General features: G+C 41.6%; 1 protein-coding gene across 1 annotated transcript in view; it reads right to left on the bottom strand.

Annotated features, from left to right (window-relative positions):
- Positions 1-21806, bottom strand: part of LOC126474112 (solute carrier family 22 member 7-like) — a 98387-nt gene that overhangs the window by 60401 nt on the left and 16180 nt on the right. The window contains exons 2-4 of the mRNA XM_050101538.1: positions 9599-9861; positions 8346-8570; positions 2581-2738 (exon numbers count right to left, since the gene is read on the bottom strand). Of these exons, the coding sequence (XP_049957495.1) occupies positions 2581-2738; positions 8346-8570; positions 9599-9861 (646 nt within the window). The remainder of the gene's footprint in view (positions 1-2580; positions 2739-8345; positions 8571-9598; positions 9862-21806) is intronic.

Below are 21806 nucleotides of genomic sequence, written 5' to 3' on the forward strand. Positions count from 1 at the left end.
CTGCCAGTACCTCGTCTCCTACCTTCCAAACTTTAATCTGTCGGGCACACAACTTTAATCTGCCAGGAAGTTTCATATCAGCGCACACTCCGCTGCAGAGTGAAAATCTCATTCCACAATTTATTGGTTATGAACTGTAGATTAAAACTGAAGAAACTGCAAAAAGGTGGGAATTTAAGGAGATGGTACCTGGATAAACTGACTAAACCAGAGGTTGTACCGAGTTTCAGGGAGAACATAAGGAAACAATTGATAGGAATGGGGAAAAGAAATACAGTAGAAGAAGAATGGGTAGCTTTGAGGGATGAAGTAAGGAAGGCAGCAGAGGATCAAGTAGATAAAAAGACGAGGGCTAGTAGAAATCCTTGTGTAACAGAAGAAATATTGAATTTAATTGATGAAAGGAGAAAATATAAAAATGCAGTAAATGAAGCAGGCAAAAAGGAATACAAGTGTCTCAAAAATGAGGTCGACAGGAAGTGCAAAATGGCTAAGCAGGGATGGCTAGAGGACAAATGTAAGTATGTAGAGGCATATATCACTAGGGGTAAGATAGATACTACCTACAGGAAAATTAAAGAGATCTTTGGAGAAAAGAGAACCACTTGTATGAATATCAAGAGCTCAGATGGAAACCCAATTCTAAGCAAAGAAGGGAATGCAGAAAGGTGGAAGTAGTATACAGAGGGTCTATACAAGGGCGACGTTGTAGAGGACAATATTATGGAAATGGAAGAGGCTCTAGATGAAGATGAAATGGGAGATATGATAGGCCCTACTGCGTGAAGAGTTTGACAGAGCACTGAAAGACCTGAGTCGCAACAATAATTCCAATCCCAAAGAAAGCAGGTGTTGACAGATGTGAAAATTACCGAACTATCAGTTTAATAAGACACAGCTGCAAAATACTAACGCGAATTCTTTACAGACGAGTGGAAAAACTGATAGAAGCCGACCTCGGGGATGATCAGTTTGGATTCCGTAGAAATATTGGAACACGTGACGCAATACTAACCCTACGACTTATGTTAGAAGAAAGATTAAGGAAAGGCAAACCTACGTTCCTAGCATTTGTAGACTTAGAGAAATCTTTTGACAATGTTGACTGGAATACTCTCTTTCAAATTCTGAAGGTGGCAGGGGTAAAATACAGGAAGCGAAAGGCTGTTTACAATTTGTACAGAAAGCAGATGGCAGTTATAAGAGTCGAGGGACAGGAAAAGGAATTAGTGGTTGGGAATGGAGTGAGACAGGGTTGTAGCCTCTCCCCGATGTTATTTAATCTGTATATTGAGCAAGCAGTAAAGGAAACAAAAGAAGAATTTGGGGCAGGTATTAAAATCCATGGAAAAGAAATAAAAAATTTGAGGTTCGCCGATGACATTGTAATTCTGTCAGAGGCAGAAAAGGGTTTGGAAGAGCAGTTGAACGGAATGGACAGTGTCTTGAACGGAGGATATAAGATGAACATCAACGAAAGCAAAACGTTTCTGAAGAAGAGAAATTTGTTAACATCGAGTATAGATTTTAATGTCAGGAAGTCGTTTCTGAAAGTATTTGTATGGAGTGTAGCCATGTATGGAAGTGAAACATGGACGATAAATAGTTTGGACAAGAAGAGAATAGAAGCTTTCGAAATGTGGTGCTACAGAAGAATGCTGAAGATTAGATGGGTAGATCACATAACTAATGAGGAGGTATTGAACAGAATTGGGGGGAAGAGAAATTTGTGACAAATCTTGAGTAAAAGAAGGGATCGGTTGGTAGGACATGTTCTGAGGCATCAAGGGATCACCAATTTAGTATTGGAGGGCAGCGTGGAGGGTAAAAATCGTAGATTTGGCAGAGATGACGACACTAAGCAGATTCAGAATGATGTAGGTTGCAGTTGGTACTGGGAGATGATGAAGCTTGCACAGGATAGAGTACCATGGAGAGCTGCATCAAACCATTCTCAGGACTGAAGATCACAACAACAACAAAAGTTATTACAGCATCAGACACCGCTAACTTTAGAGTCATAAAGCCAACAAATATATTTTTAGGCACACGGCACCACACAACATGATCGAAGTATTCAGTCACGTTCTGGGTCTCCCATGTAACACTTCTTTAGTGGCTCACGTACAATGTCCTCTTAAAGCATGTATCTTATTTGTTAGAAGCTCACTTCACGCATTTTAAGAATCTAACTTGTAACCAGATTTAGAAAATACTTTCACATCAAAAATACGTTTCAAGACGATTATATTGCAACACAACGTAATACAAAATAAACATATTAGTATCAACACACAGTGTAAGATAAAGTAGACATGGTTGCATACATGTTTCAGAAAGGGAAAAAAGTTGTAATTCTACAGAAACTCTTGAATCAGCAGTCCACTTCTATGAAACTAATGAGAAGAAATTAACGTATTCTTAAATGTTTCAGCAAATATAAACGAAACTACAAATCTTTTGAAGATGTATATCCCACACTTTTCAGTTTTAATTATTTTGATCTAATTCCTACTTTCGAGTGAATAGTAGTATGCAACTACATTTTAATTTCATTCTTTCGAAGTCAGAGAAGCTTACCGATGGCTATAGCTGATTCTGAGCTAGGCATGCCTGGACTCTCTGCCACCGCCGAGAGAGCGACGTACAGTGGGAAGACTGACGCTGAAACAGTTAGCAGTGATCGGGATACTGCCATCAAGCCCACGCTCATAAGAAACTGTATCCTCCGGCCAAATCTGAAACGTATAAACAGTTTAACGTTTTTACTTCGAATGGATTATGCGCCGGCACAGTGACAAGTGAAACAGAAAAGCTCAATGGATAGCATTAGGGAAACATAAGAGAAATTGTTCGAAATAAGACTAACTTTCTGTTGAAATAGAAGCTCTACAGTTTCAAAATTATTCTGTTTCCATCTCTAGCAGATTGTCACTACTGTCTTTAAGTAACTAGTAAAAGTCAATGTACAAACATCTGACGGAAATTACTTAGTTACATATAAACCTGCATCAGTGAGAGGGGAGGGGGTAGCTTTTGGGACAAAGGTTACATTCTTCTTCTGTAAGCAAAACGGCCACTTGCACCAGCTCTACTTATGTAAGCCGGCCGCGGTGGTCTCGCGGTTCTAGGTGCGCAGTCCGGAACTGCGCGACTGCTACGGTCGCAGGTTCGAATCCTACCTCGGGCATGGATGTGTGTGATGTCCTTAGGTTAGTTAGGTTTAACTAGTTCTAAGTTCTAGGGGACTGATGACCTAAGATGTTAAGTCCCATAGTGCTCAGAGCCATTTGAATCTACTTATGTAAACAAACTACTGGCTTGGGCTCTTACCCTTGTTTATATAGATTCTAATTAATGTCGCATAAGTGTCGTTTTAATTACGATAGTTTGCGATCCAAGATTGAAACCATGTGGTGAACCTATGATCTTGTTTAGACACGTCTCTAAATGCTTTTAGCTTAATCATAATTATCAAATTTATGAGCCAAATTATGTTTAATATTAATTACCAAAATTTGTTATCCAAAAATTTTAGTCCCCCCTCCCTCATTTGCGCAGTGCACTCCTATTGATACCCCACGACCAGCATCATGAGATGGACCTATCATTCGTGCTATGTATCTAACCGATCAAAAGCATCAGATTCAGGTGATTTATACAGTTACAAAACCCATGTAAATACTGAACAACCATTGCCACTGAGCAACAAACAGTGTAAAATTACTACATTGTAACAAATACATGGTTACCACTTCGTCTGCTAAAATACTACTGGCTACCCTAACAGTGTATCTTATACGACATTACAACAGCATGCAGATATACACCGAAGTGCCAAAGAAACAGGTACATGCGTACGTATTCATACACAGAGATACGTAAACAAGCAGAATACGGCGCTGCGGTCGGCAACGCCTACATAAGACAACAAGTGTCTGGAGCAGGTGTTGGATAGGTTACTGTTGCTAGAATGGCAGGTTATCACGATTTAAGTGAGTCTGAACGTGGTGTTATAGATGGCAAACGAGCGATAGGACACAGCATCTCCGAGGTAGCGATGAAGTGAGGTATTTCCCGTACGACCATTTCGCGAGTGTACCGTGAATGTAAGAAATTCAGTAAAACAATAAATCTCTGACATCGCTGCTGCCGGAAAAAGATCCTGCAAAAATGGGACCAACTACGACTGAAGTGACAGAACCCTTCCTGTGGTTGCTGTACATTTCAATGCTGGGCCATCAACAAGTGTCAGCGTGCGAACCATTCAACGAAACATCATCGATATGGGCTTTCGGTGTCGAAGACCCAGTCGTGTACCCTTGGCAACTGCACGACAAAGTTTTACGCCTCACCTGGGCCCGTCAACACCGGCATTCGACTGTTGATGACTGGAAACATATTGCCTGGTTGGACGAGTCTCGTTTCAAATTGTATCGAGCGGATGAATGTGTACAGGTATGGAGACAACCTCATGAATCAATGGGCCCTGAATGTCAGCAGGGGACTGTTCAAGCTGGTGGACGCTCTAGAATGTAGGCGTGTGCAGTTGGAGTGATATGGGATCCCTGATACGTCTAGATACGACTCTGACAGGTGACACGTACGTAAGCATCCTGTCTGGTCACCTGCATCCATTCATGTCCATTGTGCATTCCGACGGACTTGGGCAAGAGTAATAGGAGGCAGATTTCAGTCTACCTAACAGATCAAAACGAAAATTTCTGTTCCGACACTGACAATGTTGAGTGTTTATCGAAAAAGTTCAAGGCAATCGTAAAATGCGTATTAGACAGGTAAGTGCCGAGTAAAACTGTGAGAGATGGGAAAAACCCACATTGGTTCAACAACAAAGTTAGGAAACTACTGCGAAAGCAAAGAGAGCTTCACTGCAAGTTTAAACGCAGCCGAAACCTCTCAGACAAACAGAAGCCAAACGATGTCAAAGTTAGCGTAAGGAGGGCTATGCGTGGAGCGTTCAGTGAATTCGAAAGTAAAATTCTATGTACCGACTTGACAGAAAATTCTAGGAAGTTCTGGTCTTACGTAAGTGGATCGAAACAGCATATCCAGACACTCTGGGATGATGATGGTACTGAAACAGAGGATGACACGCGTAAAGCTGAAATACTGAACACCTTTTTCCAAAGCTGTTTCACAGAGGAAGACCGCACAGCAGTTCCTTCTCTAAATTCTCGCACAAACGAAAAAATGGCTGACATCGAAATAAGTGTCCAAGGAATAGAAAAGCAACTGGAATCACTCAACAGAGGAAAGTCCACTGGACCTGACAGGATACCAATTCGATTCTACACAGAGTACGCGAAAGAACTTGCCGCCCTTCTAACAGCCGTGTACCGCAAGTCTCTAGAGAAACGGAAGGTTCCAAATGATTGGAAAAGAGCACAGGTAGTCCCAGTTTTCAAGAAGGGTCGTCGAGTAGATGCGTAAAACTATAGGCCCATATCTCTGACATTGATCTGTTGTAGAATTTTAGAACTTTTTTTTTTTTTTTTTTTTTTTTTTGCTCGCTTATCATGTCATTTCTGGAAACCCAGAATCTACTCTGTAGGAACCAAAATGGATTCCGGAAACAGCGATCGTGTGAGACCCAACTCGCTCTATTTGTACATGAGACCCAGAAAATATTAGATACAGGCTCCCAGGTAGATGCCATCTTCCTTGACCTCCGGAAGGCGTTCGATACAGTTCCGCACTGTCGCCTGATAAACAATGTAAGAGCCTACGGAATATCAGACCAGCTGTGTGGCTGGATTGAAGAGTTTTTAGCAAACAGAACACAGCATGTTGTTCTCAATGCAGAGACGTCTACAGACGTTAAAGTAACCTCTGGTGTGCCACAGGGGAGTGTTATGGGACCACTGCTTTTCACAGTGTATGTAAATGACCTAGTAGATAGTGTCGGAAGTTCCATGCGGCTTTTCGCGGATGATGCTGTAGTATACAGAGAAGTTGCAGCATTAGAAAATTGCATCGAAATGCAGGAAGATCTGTAGCGGATAGGCACTTGGTGCAGGGAGTGGCAACTGACCCTTAACATAGACAAATGTAATGTATTGCGAATACATAGAAAGAAGGATCCTTTATTGTATATCAGTATATGATAGCGGAACAAACACTGGTAGCAGTTACTTCTGTAAAATATCTGTGAGTATGAGTACGGAACGATTTGAAGTTGAATGATCATATAAAATTAATTGTTGGTAAGGCGGGTACCAGGTTGAGATTCATTGGGAGAGTCCTTAGAAAATGTAGTCCAACAACAAAGGAGGTGGCTTATAAAACACTCGTTCGACCTATACTTGAGTATTGCTCATCAGTCTGGGATCCGTACCAGGTCGGGTTGACAGAGGAGATAGAGAAGAACCAAAGAAGAGCGGCGCGTTTCGTCACAGGGTTATTTGGTAAGCGTGATAGCGTTACGGAGATTTTTAGCAAATTCAAGTAGCAGACTCTGCAAGAGAGGCGCACTGCATCGCGGTGTAGCTTGCTGTCCAGGTTTCGAGAGGGTGCGTTTCTGGATGAGGTATCGAATATATTGCTTCCCCCTACTTATACCTCCCGAGGAGATCACGAATGTAAAATTTGAGAGATTCAAGCGCGCACGGAAGCTTTCCGGCAGTCGTTCTTCCCGCGAACCATACGGGACTGTAACAGGAAATGGAGGTAATGACAGTGGCACGTGAAGTGCCCTCCGCCACACACCGTTGGGTGGCTTGCGGAGTATAAATGTAAATGTAGAAGGGTCATTCAAACTAAGGACAAGTGACCTAGTTCTTCCGTGACATTATCTATACAGTTTGCAACAACATACTGAGTGTGCTAGTAATGTGTATTTAAACTTATTACATCTAATGGCACCTGAGTTTGGGGAAGCCCAGAGCGCTTTTTAAATTTCTCTACTTTTACAGCTGTTTACAAGAGGGCTCAAGGGTTCTAAACTTGAGTCTTGGTGCGCGTGGTCTGTGGAATCGATAGAAGTGTGTTGGGGCAGGGGGAATGTCTGTACGGAGGAGGCTCGCACAAGAAGGCTATCTCACCTTTTTAAACTGGAATTATCCACCAGGGCATGATTCTATACTTATCACAAGTGACATGGCAGTCCTGTAGCCTGTGTCCATAACTCTATATCCTCCATCTTGGCTTTTATACTTTTTTTAATTCAGGTTCAGTTCCACCATCTTGGATTTTTTTTAATTTATCACCGATGGGACAATTGATCATCTTGGAATTTTTGAATTTCCCACCATTTAATACTTAGGACATTTGGACTCTTAGCACAAATGAGCTATGATGTCAGAGGGGTTTAGGAAATCCTGTTTTGAGCTTACGACAGTTGTACTTGATGAATATCGCATAATTTTTTTAATTTCCTGGAAGTTTAAACAGTACTACTCGGCTACGTCCACCACCTTGGAATATGACACCATCGGTGTGGGGGAGGACTGGTAGAATGGAATCCGGCACTGTCGCTTGACGTCATTCGGTTTTGTCACTACCTATAGCATGCTCTATCAAGAGGAGACCTACAATTCTCCACCCCGTAACCCAGGTAGTAATGAATGAGAACTTCAGTCGCAAACTATCAGTCAGCAGAACAGACTCACAACTATGGGTGCAGTTACATTTGTTACTGTAATAAACATCTGCAATTCCAGTAACAAAAATATGAATGTGAAAATGATATTATCTTTGTTTGCTATCTTTGCATTGAAGAGATGATTAATATACCTAAGTCGATGAAGTTTTTAAAAACTAATCAGTCACGCTTTGCACGAAACTCATCAAACATCATCGACTTTTAAATACAAAACGAAGTATTCTTAATACTGCACGGAATTCATTGGCTCATCTGATAGCAATTTACCCTGCTCCTGTGGTTTCGCGATGGACAGGAACTTCGGTTGAGGTAAATCCTCCACCACAGTATTGACACGTAGTCCCGATTTTAGGAACTCAGAGTGTGTTAGATTAGCATTGCTTAATAAGACGGCAGAATAGTGTTCTGTGTGCTCTCAGTGAGCAAACATTTTAGATACAGTGCAAATGAACAGAACGGATGAATTACGAAACTCTTAGAGTTTTAGAACTGTTACGAAAATACTGTGCTATTACTTGCATAGAAGTCATAGAGGAGGAGAAAACTAATTTCAACATACTAAGTTTGTGTTTGATATATTGTCTCAAATAGACTTTTTTTTTGAAAATTATACATTACGTGCAGTTCATTCTTTCTCATCGAACCCATGTCTTTTTTAATGGCTGAGATAAATTTCTATAGTGTCCTTAAGAGAAAAGTACCCACTATTACATTTGAGTATTACCTGTCACCAACGTAGAAAAGCAGAACAGCAAAACCGATGGAGATAAAGTGACTGACAGAATATATGGTGTTAGGATACATTTCTCTTTCGCATACCCAGTCTTCCTGGGAAGCAGCAGTTGCAGAAAACCAAGTGTCGTCATATTCCCATCCGTACATACACGGTGCTGTTTCATTCGTTCGGTTTGGTACCTTCATCTCGCAACTGCTGTACACTTCTTCTTTCCTAAAATACAAAAATTACTGCAATAATTTATTTTAAACCTAAATAGGTGCTGCAAAGTAATGTACTGAATTTATATTGCAGGAATCCCAGTTGTTTACCTCACTACGCGAAAGCATAGGATAACAGAAGCCATTGTATGGTAAATTTAGAGGTATTTTGCTAGAATGCTGGAGTATCGACTGTTTTTGTTCGATAAATACTGTTAAATGAAATAATACAGGGTAATAGCATTCTTTGCACAATTACAAAAACAGAACTTGGCACTAACGGAATTTAACGTCTGGAGAAATAAGATGATGACTTCCCTCTAGCTCAGCATGGACTCAGCATGGAAATCGCCGAAGCCAGGAATAGTAAAGCAAACGTTTGGAGTGGCGTAACTACGCATAAATTTTAGCCAATAACACTAGGTCTTGTGGTAAGTGGTATAAGCGAGAGATGGACATCCAGTTGAATTCAGTTTCTCATGGAGCTCGTCTCTAAATGATTACTGGGTGCGTGCTGTTGGAGAAGCTCTGTTCAACGATTGCAGTTAAGCCACTTTCCTTAAACCACGTAAAAAGAGGAGGCTTAGTTTGAAATAAAAATTAAAACAAAAATCATTGTGGGATATGCTTACACATCATGGTCGTTCTCTAAGCAATTGACCATAAAACTCACTCAACATGAATATTTATTAATTTTGTAAACCAAATAAGTAAACAGCTTGCTGAAGCAGTAGCCCATTTATCTGTGTTCACAACAGTGAAAGCAATCTCATTAGGGGACACTGTCCTAATTTTTAGGACCTGCTGTTTTACTACATAGACACGTCCTCCATTACATTGGACACTCTTATTTTGTTAGAACCATATATCTGCACTATTTTCTTCGATGAAGGAAAGAAAGTCTAGTGCTCCTTATTTTATGGAGTTTCAGTATTGTCGTAGAACGTTAATATAGCCACAAGTCTAATTTATCTTCGAAAAAATCGTTATGGAGGTACTAAAGTAAGAAAACTGAGATTAAATTCATGTCATGTTACTTACCTTGGTATTGTCACTTTCTTCCACATTTCTATGGTTAAATTGGTACCTTCTCTTTCTGGAACGTGGCACCAGTGTTCAGGTACTGTAAGGGCAATGAGCGTGCCGTAGGAAGACATTGAGGAAAAAAATTGTGTCAGGCAACAGAAGACAATGCTCAAGCGTATTTGGAACTTCCCGTAGCTGCCGATTTGCTCTAATATCTCCTCAAATGAAGTATTCTCAATGTGGGATTTCTCAAACTCCACCTCTTCGACGACTTTATCCTGAAAACATATCAATTCGTTAAGGGGAGTTGGAACGCCATATCCCGACAATGTTAAATTTAGTGAATTGGCTTCCCTGTATTTCAGGAACCACTGTAGCCATTGACATGAAACTCTTACAGGACATTAAACTGTATGTTCTGAGTCTACTGAACTACACAAATTGCATTTCAGCCACTGCTTTCGGAAATACAAATTTTTAGTTACACTTTTAAAATTTTGTGTACTTTTTTGTACGTTATCCTAAATAATTTTAATTATACATAACATTATGTTCTTCTTTCAGTTCAGTGGACTCAGAATATGTATGTTATTACTCTCTGAAAATTCGAATACTCTACTCGAAATGGTTTCTGAGATTTATGGAACAATGCAACAGTAAATGTAAATTTTCAGGAACGGTTTCTACAGTTTCAAAAGACTGTTTCTCACTTAATATATGTTTAATTTTTTATTTTTAGTCACTCAAAAGCACCCTGCACCATAATGTATATCATCCTCTTGATCTTTTTCCAAGATTTTTCCATCTTTTCTTCTTTCTGGACTCTTTATTGGCCAACTGTGCTGCATACTCTGCTTTATCAATGTGAACCTTGTCCATCCGTTCAATTTTTCTGGTGCAGTTTGCTCCAGCATTAATTCCCATACGCTGTAGCACTTTCACTCTACCAATGTTGCTATCATTAAAAACAATAACAGCATCACTGACCCCCCCCCCCCTCTCTGCTTTAGTGACTTCATTCCAACAAAAACATTTTTTGTTAAGCGAGTCCATATAAGATTATTGAATGACTCATTGGGATTTTGAGTCTGACCATGCAGACACTTCTTCAGTAATTCAGGATTTGCCAGCTCTCTGTAAATATGTTTTATGATATCCTTGACTGATGCTAGGATGGAATGTTTATGGCTATATGAACTGTTTGAGTACTGGGCATTGCGGTGATTGCACCATGAATCGGGTCCAGTAGGGGTGGTGTGCTGGTTTTTCATCAGTTGACAGTCTGTGGAAGAAGGTAGCCCATACTGCCTGCTTCATTTTCAACAAATTCTCAGTATTATTTCTAATGGTCATCCCATAATGCTGCTGTAGTTCATCAATCATTTTGTCTGACAGCCTGCGTTTTATGGTTTTACCATCAGAAAGTTTCTTGTCTCTCAAACTTTGTTTCAACTTCCTCAACCTGGTGCCTATCCTCTTCTGGACATGACCTTTATAACACAGCAGTCCACAGCCTTCTGTATAAAAAAATTACCGATTTTATTAGATCTTGAAGTAATGTACGTAAAAATTTTAACATTTTCAACCAATGTAGTTTATATTTAATAAAATACAATACTTCCCAGGTGAGTCTATAAATTCGGAAAATAGCAAATTTTATAATGAGATAAAAGTCCGAAAATGTGAAAAAAATTTATGTTCCAACGCCCCTTAAGTTAGAAAATATGAGCGTTTTTCTCTCATATGCATGACTCTTATATTATTACAGACTTCTCACAATCCCCGCAATTTATGATTCACATTGATTGTGGTACCTAAAATAAACATTCCACCACAACTGAGGTCCGAAATTCATGCTTCTAAGGATGATCTAGAACTATGGGTAGCCACTGAAGTCCAGATGACTTAAGAGTTTTTTATCACCAGTGTGTGGCCACCAAGGGGAAGAACAGACAGCACTGAGACATTCACATTCAGCATACTATGCATCAGTTCTGTTTCTGAGACTCCACACCTCATCTTGCTGGTTGATGAGGAGTGAAACTCATATTTTATGACACATTTGTCGTTCTGCCTGCCCTCTGGTGCTGTCACAGCATTTAGTTTCACCAGCAGATGTGGTGGCGATTTTGGAGAAGCAGCACCATGCAGAGTTTTCCTGTGGTGGCGTGATACAGTGGCTGGCAGTTGGAACTACGGAGCTGGAGTGGCAACATCGACTTGAATCAGCACCAGAGGCCACTGTGAGCGGCAGCTGACAAGTCGTGGGTTGTCGCTAGGGACTTGTACGGAGTAGTTCCACACTTGCTTTGCTTTGGCATTGCTGCTCCGAGGAGCAGCTGCAGAATATGGTTTGCTGAACAGTGTGGTAAGTTCATTGATAACCACCAACAGACCCCAGGGAAGCGGAGTGCCGTGGAAGTAAGAGCACCATGGCAGCAACACCAGTGGACTGCAATGATCAGTGTGGGGTGCAGCTGGTTATAAGACAGATAGTGTCAAGCTGTGTAATAAATGGCGTCTTACTTCCAAAGTCCACAAGAAGATGGCAGCTCATAGACAGAGAGTAAGAACAGTGGGGAGTTTGGATAACAGTAATACAGTGCAGAGAATAAAGTGACATGAGGTTTTATGTGTGCTATAATTGCAGTTTCAAAGTGTTGGTAGTTATGGGAGTTTCGATCTACCAAAATACAGTGTTGCAGCATACATAGTACACGCCCGTTGGGCACTTTGATCACAATAGCCATACATCAACACGATATCGACCTTTTCCGCAATTGGTAAACGGTCCATTTTAACACGGGTAATGTATCACGAAGCAAATACCGTCCTCACTGACGGAATGTTAGTGATACCACGGACTGATACGTTTGTGGCTATTACAGCGCCATCTATCACAAAGCGAAAAAAGTGGTCCAACTAAAACCTTCATATTTCTTTACGTACTATACGAGTATGTAATAAAAAATGGGGGTTCCTATTTTAAAAAAACGCAGTTGATATCCGTTTGACCTATGCCAGCGCCATCTAGCGGGCCAACCATAGCGCCATTTAGTTTCCCCCTTCAAGTTAGACGAGTTTCGTTCTTTGTAAATTTTTCATTTGATGCTTCTTTCGTGAGATATTTGGCCCGGTCACTATCAATGGACCACCCTGTATAACAGCGATATGTCACTCTACCTTCTCCTTGTTTATGCATTTTTTCTTGTAGATTCTATAGTAGATTACATATCCTGGTAGCCTGTGTTATTACATCTGTTGTCTGCCTGGGATGAGGTACAGGTGTTGGTAGTAGTCGGCTGTAGTTCATCGTAGTGAGCAGTATGCTTGTTGTTAATGTGTTTAGTTGTCTATTTGTAAAGCCGTTTGCAGACAGAAGCAATACTGTTTTATCTATTTCCTGTTTTAAGGGGCAAATAATTGTTTTGTTTTTTAATATGCCGTTTTTTATCTGAAGTTAATTATTGCACGCGATGGAAGCGATGGTTTTCTGTATTTGTATGCGCTCTGGTATTGTAAATGGCTGTTTCATGAAATCAAAATTGATTAAAAGCACACGCTTGCACAACCCCAAGCCAGACTCCACTCCCATCCAAACTCTCCGCCACAGCGTTGGTAGCGGAGCAGGAGTGTGCGTTATGCTGACATGGTGTCTGAGATAGCCAGGTATATTTTCTGGAATCTGTGTCTAGTGCCCCTATGCCATTAGGGATGTGCTGGGCGCCTCGTGGTTGTGCATAGATGATTTGGCCTACAAAGTGGCCATTTGAGGGAAGGTACTTGGAAGCACTGTGGTGCAGATAACCCAACAGTTTCGCCAGGGTGTCGGAGAGCCATTGCAGTTGACTTTAGAAGAGCAGCTAGATGTGAGTAAAGAAATAAATAGTATTCAGTTAGTGTTGACATTTTTCGAGTGGACGGGGCGCTCGTGCGTGCGGTTACACGGATTACAGGATAGGGCCACGCACGCATATGTAAATAGGGTAAGTATTTCATACTTTAACGAAAGAGAGAGCAAGCAAGGGGATCTTAGATGAATTGCAAGGTAGGTCAGTGTGAGTAGATATTATTATAAATAATATGCATTCAGCAACATCCTTGCAGGGAAGTAGAATGAATCTTAATATGGTTCAGAAGGATTATATTGCTCAGGTAACAGAGCTAGACGCATCAGAGTTGGAAAACAGGAGGTAGTATAAACTGTTTGCTAGATTACTTCACTCAATGCATGTACGATGAATAATCGTTTCTTCATTGACTGAAAATCGGAAATGGTAAAGGGTCTGTATTACATGGTACCCTTAAGCGAACAAAAACAGATGTCCAGGTTGTGTGGTGTGAAAATATTGCAAATGTTATACCCATATGCCATGGAGAGTTTAGTAAAATGAGTATCAAGTGCTGTCGTTGGGAAGGAAATGGTAGCAAGCTTCCATGAACAGGTGTGGAAGAAGGTAATTCCATCTAGAACAATGAGATAATTAATTGACTCATGGGCAAGGCACAGGCTATTTGGCTGGCCACTATCCTGTACAAAAGTAGCAGTGCTGGACCAGATCTTCTCTTAACTCATGATTATACTGTTTGTTTAATTGGAGCCTCTGAGGCAGGCACAGGTCTAATAGAAGGGATGAGAAATAGTACCATGTTTGAAATTTCGCGACACGTGTGGCGGAGAGTTGGCAGAGGCAACACATGCCGTGCCTTCCTGTGGTGTCACAATTCAGTGGTTAGCGGTTGGAGCTACAGAGCTGAAGCAGAGACACGGACCTGAGCCCTCACAGGGGGTGTTGTGGGCAGTAGCTGACAAGTCATGGAGTGGCGCTCGCACGGAAAGCTTTAGGTATTCGTTTCTCCCACGTGTTGTTAGAGTGGGTAATAGTCGAGAAATAATCTGAAAGTGATTTTGTGAATCCTCAAGCAAGCACTTAAGTGTGAATCGCAGAGCAGTCATGTGGATGTAAATGTACATCTGGCCCAACCCCTCCTGCTACCAGGACCCAACAAGTGGCTATAGAACCAAAAGCTGGAGTAAGATCTGTCAAAAAGGAAGTTAAAAAACCGAACTGTACATAATGAGTATGGGGAGTTACCAATCTTACATTACATACAAGGGGCAACTACAAGGAGGCCTCATTTGTAATAATACAGACCATTCAAGCAGGACAGCCCTAGGCCTGAATTTCATCTTAGTATGAATTGAACTAAACTAAAACTTTTACTTTCCGACCTTGTAGCAGGAATAAGTGGAAAAGCGGTATGAACCAGTACCACATCAGCTGAAAGTAATTCAGTTGCTGTTAATGAAACCAAGATTGTAAACAATGAGCCTGAACATAGCAGTGATGTTCCAAATGTTTTAAACGAAGGTGCGTTTCCGTCTTTAGGCGTACGTGGGAAGACCACGATTTAGGAACGGTAAACACTGATCCATTACCTCGCAGTGTAGCCCAGGCTAGTAAAATGGAAATGAGTGGCTGGGAGGCCCCCTCCGGGGAAGTTCGGCCGCGAAGTGCAAGTCTTACTCCAGTCGACGCCACATTGGGCGACTTGCGCGCCGGTGATGAGGATGAAATGATGACGAGGACAACACAAAACCCAGTCCCCGAGCGGTGAAAATCTCCAACCCGGCTGGGAATCGAACCCAGGCTCGCTTGCATGGCAGAAGAGCACGTTGCCACCCAGCTAAGCAGGCGGCCGACCACGCTAGTAGTAAAGTAAGTTATATCACAGCTGATACTCGCAACGTCGAGGCAACAAACTGTAAAAGCTCAACCACCAAAACAGCATCGTAGTCGTAATCTGACGATTTACAACAACCTACTCAGAACTGTCGTTCGGGACGACGTGTTGGACAGTGCTCTGGAATCAAGTCTTGAAACGCAATCAATGGCACATCTAGCGGAAGCATTTGCGTCTCCACCATCTGAAACAATAGAACAATTATTAACGGGCACGACTAAGATTGTTGGTACAAAAAACCCGAACCAAATTTTGACTGAAAATCCTAAGAGGAAAATTTCTGCGAACGGAAACGAAGAGGGACAGAAAGATATAAACGAAGAGACCTCAACAACTTCCAATAGTGACCTAGGTGAAAGCGAGGTAGCTGAAATACCAATGTCCAACTGGGAAGCGATCTCCGATTTTGAACACCAATTGTCTGTAGACAACTGTAAGGGAGGAAAGAGAATGCACAAACAGGAGACGGAAATTTAGGGAAAGAGAGGAGAAGCCTATTCTCAGGCCAAAATTCACCCCTATTACAAGATTAAGAAGAACAAGTATAGACACCGGAACTGAGAACAAGTACTTCACAACCAAAAAAAACATAAATGACCTACTAAAATTTAAAAAACACACATAAAATATCAACTGAATATTAACTAAGCTAAAGCTGACGTTTCTCTACGCGGCTACCCCGCGCAGTCTAGGGCGTCTTGCCACGGTTCGAGTCCTCCCTCGGGTATGGGTGTGTGTTGTCCTTAGCGTAAGTTAGTTTGAGTTAGATTAAGTACTGCGTAAGCCTAAGGATCTATGACCTCAGCAGTTTGGTTCCACAAGAACTTACCACAAATTTCCAAAATTTTCTCCAAGTCTTTATAGGCGGCCAAAATCGATAGAGCGCTATAGCAGGAAGCTGAGACTAGCAATCCAGATGAAGTTGCAAGGTACAATGCCCAGCAACATTAACACGTGCGGTATTCAAGTGGTAAAGCTCGGAGACTTTTTAGAGGTAGATGAATATCTGCATAAATAGAACATATTATCTTTGTGAATATGTATGCTCCATCTGGAAGTAGTCGTAAGGAAGTGAACATCGAGTTTCTCAAACACGAAATTATATCTGTTTCACCACATACATAAAGCAAAGTTGTATTTCTTGATGATTTTGCGTCTGTTGTTAATAAAATAGATAAAAACTGAAATTTCAACACATGCAAGTGGGCCCACACGTTGCCAAGGTTGTTTGACTACACTGCAGAAGTTTCGCTGAGAAGACTTTACACATCGTTTATACAGTCCTGATTTCTCCCGACACGCTTTTCATATTTTTGGAGCCCGAAAAAAGACATTCGTGGCTTTCGATTTGCTTCAGGCGAAAGTGACACACTTCTGTACAACCGTGGTTCCGTGGCAACCACAAAAGTTATTCCACGAAGGCACTGGCCATCTTATCTCGCAGTGGAATAAATATGTTAACATTTATAATGTAACAATAAACGGTTTACTTACTTTTGTACATCTGACTCGTTGTCATGAGACTGTTATGATACGGGTTAGTCGGCTGACGTTGAACGTTGAGGCAATATTACACTCTGCCTTCCTACTCCGAAATCTCCATCCGTCCTCCCCTCCTTCCAGCTCTCTCAGCAGGCCACTTGTTTTGTTTTTATTTAGATCTAATTTATTACCAGTTTATTCCAATCTCCTATTAGTCCATCTCCTCTTTCACCCTCTCTTTGCCTATCACCTCCTTAACTCCCTCTGTATCAATCTCTTCAATCCTTTCCCTGTCTACATCCTCCACCCACCACCCTCTGCCCTTCTTACCCTGTCCTTCTTTCTGCCCATCTCCCACCCCCCTTTCTATGTACACCTCCTCATCCCCCCATCTCTGCTCACCTCCTCCTCCTTTTTTTGTGCTCATCTCCCCCTCCCCCCTCTCTCTGACTAACTTTCCCACTTTCCTTTCTCTGTACATTTCCTCTTCCCCCTACACCTTACCCATCTACTCATCTTTCCTCTATCTGTTCATTAATCCTCCCCCCTCTTTAGCCATCTCCTTCTCCCCATCTCTCTATCCCCCTCACCCCTTTCCTCAAGCCCATCTCTTCTTCTGCCCTTTTGCTCGCCATCTCCTCCCTCCCCTTCCTCCTCTCCCCTTTCTCTTTCCATTCTCCTTCCCCCTCTATCCACCTCCTCTTCCCCCTATCTGGGTCCATCTTCTCTTTCCTCCTCCCTGTCTGCCCATCTCCTCCAGTTCCTTCTCTCATCACATTACCACCCCCACCCCAGCAGGAGGTTGCTGCTGCTGGTTTTTCCACTGTGTTTCTTTCCAGATAGTAACTAATGTGAGTACCAAGATCCAGGGGTTTAAGATGAGCTTTCTCCCATGGCTTTGTCCACATATCCACATGACACACATATTTCACCTGTATTTAACGTATTTCATACGTATTTGTACACGTATTTCACCTTTATCTCTAGTGAATTTACCCCTGAGATCTCATTTTCACAGAGCTCATTGTGTATGTCGCCTTACCTCCTGAACTATAAGCTGTACAATGAGATAGCTTTACAGATACATTCAATGATATATGTGGCTACTATCTCCGAAATGTATTGTGAATAGAACTAGTAGCAAATAAGTAATAAATTAAAACTTAATACATCTAGTGTTTATGATGTCGTATCTCCTGAACTATTGTGTCTTACAAAGACATATTTTTCTAGATACATTCAGTGGTATATGTGGATACTGTGTGCGAATAAAGTTAGTACCAACGAAGAAATAAAATTAAATATCATGCCCCATACGGCAGTTTTTCACGTAACTCAGTGCTTATGACGTCATATCTCCTGAACTCTGTGTCTTATAATGACAAGTATGTGAATGCCGTCTGGAAAATGTGTTTTGAGTACAATTAGTAGTAAATGAAAACGTCTTTGTTTCATGCAGCAGTTTTACAGCATGAACAGCGAAAAATGTAATAAGTGAGAAAATTTTTCTCACTTTCATCATTTTGTGGAGTTCGTCTGTGAGCAAAGGTTTTGTACAGGTTTGAAATTATATGTAAAGTTTGTTGCAAGTCTCTAAGTGCTCCCGTTCTCAAATACTGGATGCTTAAAGTGTGGGTATTCGCTTTTTCACTTGCACCCCCATTCCTTTGATAGGTAGTTTGTTCTTACCCTCACAGCGACAATTTCCAGACAGTAACTGACATGTGTACCAACTATGGCTGAAAACAGTCCAGTGGCTTAGTACCAGATCTGGAACATACATATATATTTACATACATACAAAAATGTGTACTTATATACGCTTGCATCCATTTTTATAAAATAGATGGATTAGGGCAACCATTTTCCTGATCACTGCAATTTATTATTTTTACCACAGATGTCTATTACCCAGTTAGTATACTTCATGACACAAGATGGCGCCCAGTGTTAGTAACAAGCTCATTATCGCACACAAGATACAGCCAGTGCTGTGCTGACGAGTAAGTATAAAAGTACATGAAATTCCATAAATGCATGATATTTCGCTAGTTACAACAATTACTAACGTGTTTAGCGCATTATTTAAGCTTTATAACTTTGAGCATTGTAAAATATGAAGCAGAAATTTCATATTTACATGTAGAAATTAAGTGCTGTAAGGAACTCACCAACCGCTTGTGCTTCCAGTAGATAACATTATCAGCACTAACTGAGATGTATGGTTGCTTTATCAACGTTTTAAAACATTAAGCAAGCGTTTGCACATATCACATACTTCAGTATAGTGCACACAGACTGCTCATGCTCCCCTACCAAAAGACACATGCCACCAGCTACAGATGCCATCCAGCTGCTGTAGCACACTTCCACACATTGCCACCTCACAGCAGCCTGGAAGTAGACACAGCTGCACTGTCTCAGTCAGTACCTCTCCTTGCGTGATCCAGTGTGGCCTGTGTATCCTCATGTGGCACACCCACTGCCTCAGCTGACAGGTACGGCCTTTACCTTATCTCCATCAGACATCTCATGCTTCACATGTTTTTGCTTCAATACGAAGGCACCCTTCCACAAGCACAGGCAGAGAGGCTTTGAATCGTACATACCAGACCTGTAGGCATAATACTGCCTAGACACTATATCTCGATGTCTGGACGTCATTCAGCGCCAGCATATGCTCTCCAGACACTTTGTCGTAGCGTCTTGACAACGAAGGCCAGCTGTATAGCCTCCAGATGACTGGAGCTTATCAGAGATGCTTTAGGAACTCAAATGGGAGTGACTGGAGGAAAGGCGACGTTCCTTTCAGGGAGCACTGTTGAGAAAATTTAGAGAAAAGACATTTGAGGCGAGACTGCAGAACGACTCTGCTGAAACCAATGTAAATTTCGCCCAAGGACCACGAAGATAAGATTAGAGTGATTAGAGCTCCTATGGAGATATATAGACAGTCGATTTTGACTTTCTCTGTTTGTGAGTGGAACTGGAAAGGAAATGACTAGTATTGGTACAGGGTACACTATAGCATACACCATACATACAGTGGCTTGCAGAGTATGTATGTAGATGTAGATGTAAACAAGCCGTTCAACAATCTCTGCCTATTGGAGGGTTTCAGTGGTTGACCAACGATATCGTCAGATTACATGATTAATCAGATGTGGCGGCGGCTTTTGATGTAGGATATGTCATGGAGGCAGACATAACATATCCTACTAGTTTGGATACAATGCGCACCTGTTTGCTGCTATGCCCAGACTGCCTAGTTTCGCAAAACAGTTACCTTCCCAAGTTGATGACGATACTGGAGGATGAAAGTGATCTATGTATCATAATAGAAACCTCCAGCAGTGTTGCAGTTTGCTTCATCTACATCTACATTTATACTCCGCAAGCCACCCAACGGTGTGTGGCGGAGGGCACTTTACGTGCCACTGTCATTACCTCCCTTTTCTGTTCCAGTCGCGTATAGTTCGCGGGAAGAACGACTGTCTGAAAGCCTCCGTGCGCGCTCGAATCTCTCTAATTTTACATTCGTGATCTCCTCGGGAGGTATAAGTAGGGGGAAGCAATATATTCGATACCTCATCCAGAAACGCACCCTCTCGAAACCTGGACAACAAGCTACACCGCGATGCAGAGCGCCTCTCTTGCACAGTCTGCCACTTGAGTTTGCTAAACATCTACGTAACGTTATCACGGTTACCAAATAACCCTGTGACGAAACGCGCCGCTCTTCTTTGGATCTTCTCTATCTCCTCCGTCAACCCGATCTGGTACGGATCCCACACTGATGAGCAATACTCAAGTATAGGTCGAACGAGTGTTTTGTAAGCCACCTCCTTTGTTGATGGACTACATTTTCTAAGGACTCTCCCAATGAATCTCAATCTGGTACTCGCCTTACCAACAATTAATTTTATATGATCATTCCACTTCAAATCGTTCCGCACGCATACTCCCAGATATTTTACAGAAGTAACTGCTACCAGTGTTTGTTCCGCTATCATATAATCATACAATAAAGGATCCTTCTTTCTATGTATTTGTCTATGTTATGGGTCAGTTGCCACTCCCTGCATCAAGTGTGTATCCGTTGCAGATCTTCCTGCATTTCGCTACAATTTTCCAATGCTGCAACTTCTCTGTATACTACAGCATCATCCGCGAAAAGCCGCATGGAACTTCCGACACAGTGCGGAACTGTATCGAACGCCTTCCGGAAGTCAAGGAAAATAGCACCTACCTGGGAGCCTGTATATAATATTTTCGGGGTCTCATGAACAAATAAAGCGAGTTGGGTCTCACACGATCGCTGTTTCCGTAATCCATGTTGATTCCTACAGAGTAGATTCTGGGTTTCCAAAAACGACATGATACGCGAGCAAAAAACATGTTCTAAAATTCTACAACAGATCGACGTCAGAGATATAGGTCTATAGTTTTGCGCATCTGCTCGACGACCCTTCTTGAAGACTGGGACTACCTGTGCTCTTTTCCAATCATTTGGAACCGTCCGTTCCTGTAGAGACTTGCGGTACACGGCTGTTAGAAAGGGGGGGGGGCAAGTTGGTTGGAACTGATTAGTCATCCTCACTATTAAATTTGTTCCATCATCCTGATTGAAGAAATACATTGATGTTAACTTTGCTAAGAGGACTTTTGCAACATTTGGTGTTGGGAAAGATTTTTACATTATAATTTTCGGGAAACCATGACGAAATTCACTTAACAGCTAAATGGATTGGCTGTTGTGGCGTAAAAACTTAAATAGCTAGGCAAAATTTAAAACAGGCCACAATCTTCTACAAAGAATTCGTCACACTGTAAGGTTTTGGCAGAGTTCGCGAAACCTGTTTACATCAATATGTGTGTGCCACACTTATCCAGACTCAACATGTACCAGTTTCACTATAAGTTTCAAAAACTCGTTTTGCACACCCGAAGTTACTTTATATATATATGGACAGCTAAGTATATTGGGTGTATGGTT

Source organism: Schistocerca serialis, chromosome 4 (assembly GCF_023864345.2).
Source record: "Schistocerca serialis cubense isolate TAMUIC-IGC-003099 chromosome 4, iqSchSeri2.2, whole genome shotgun sequence".
Taxonomy (NCBI): Eukaryota; Metazoa; Arthropoda; class Insecta; order Orthoptera; family Acrididae; genus Schistocerca; species Schistocerca serialis.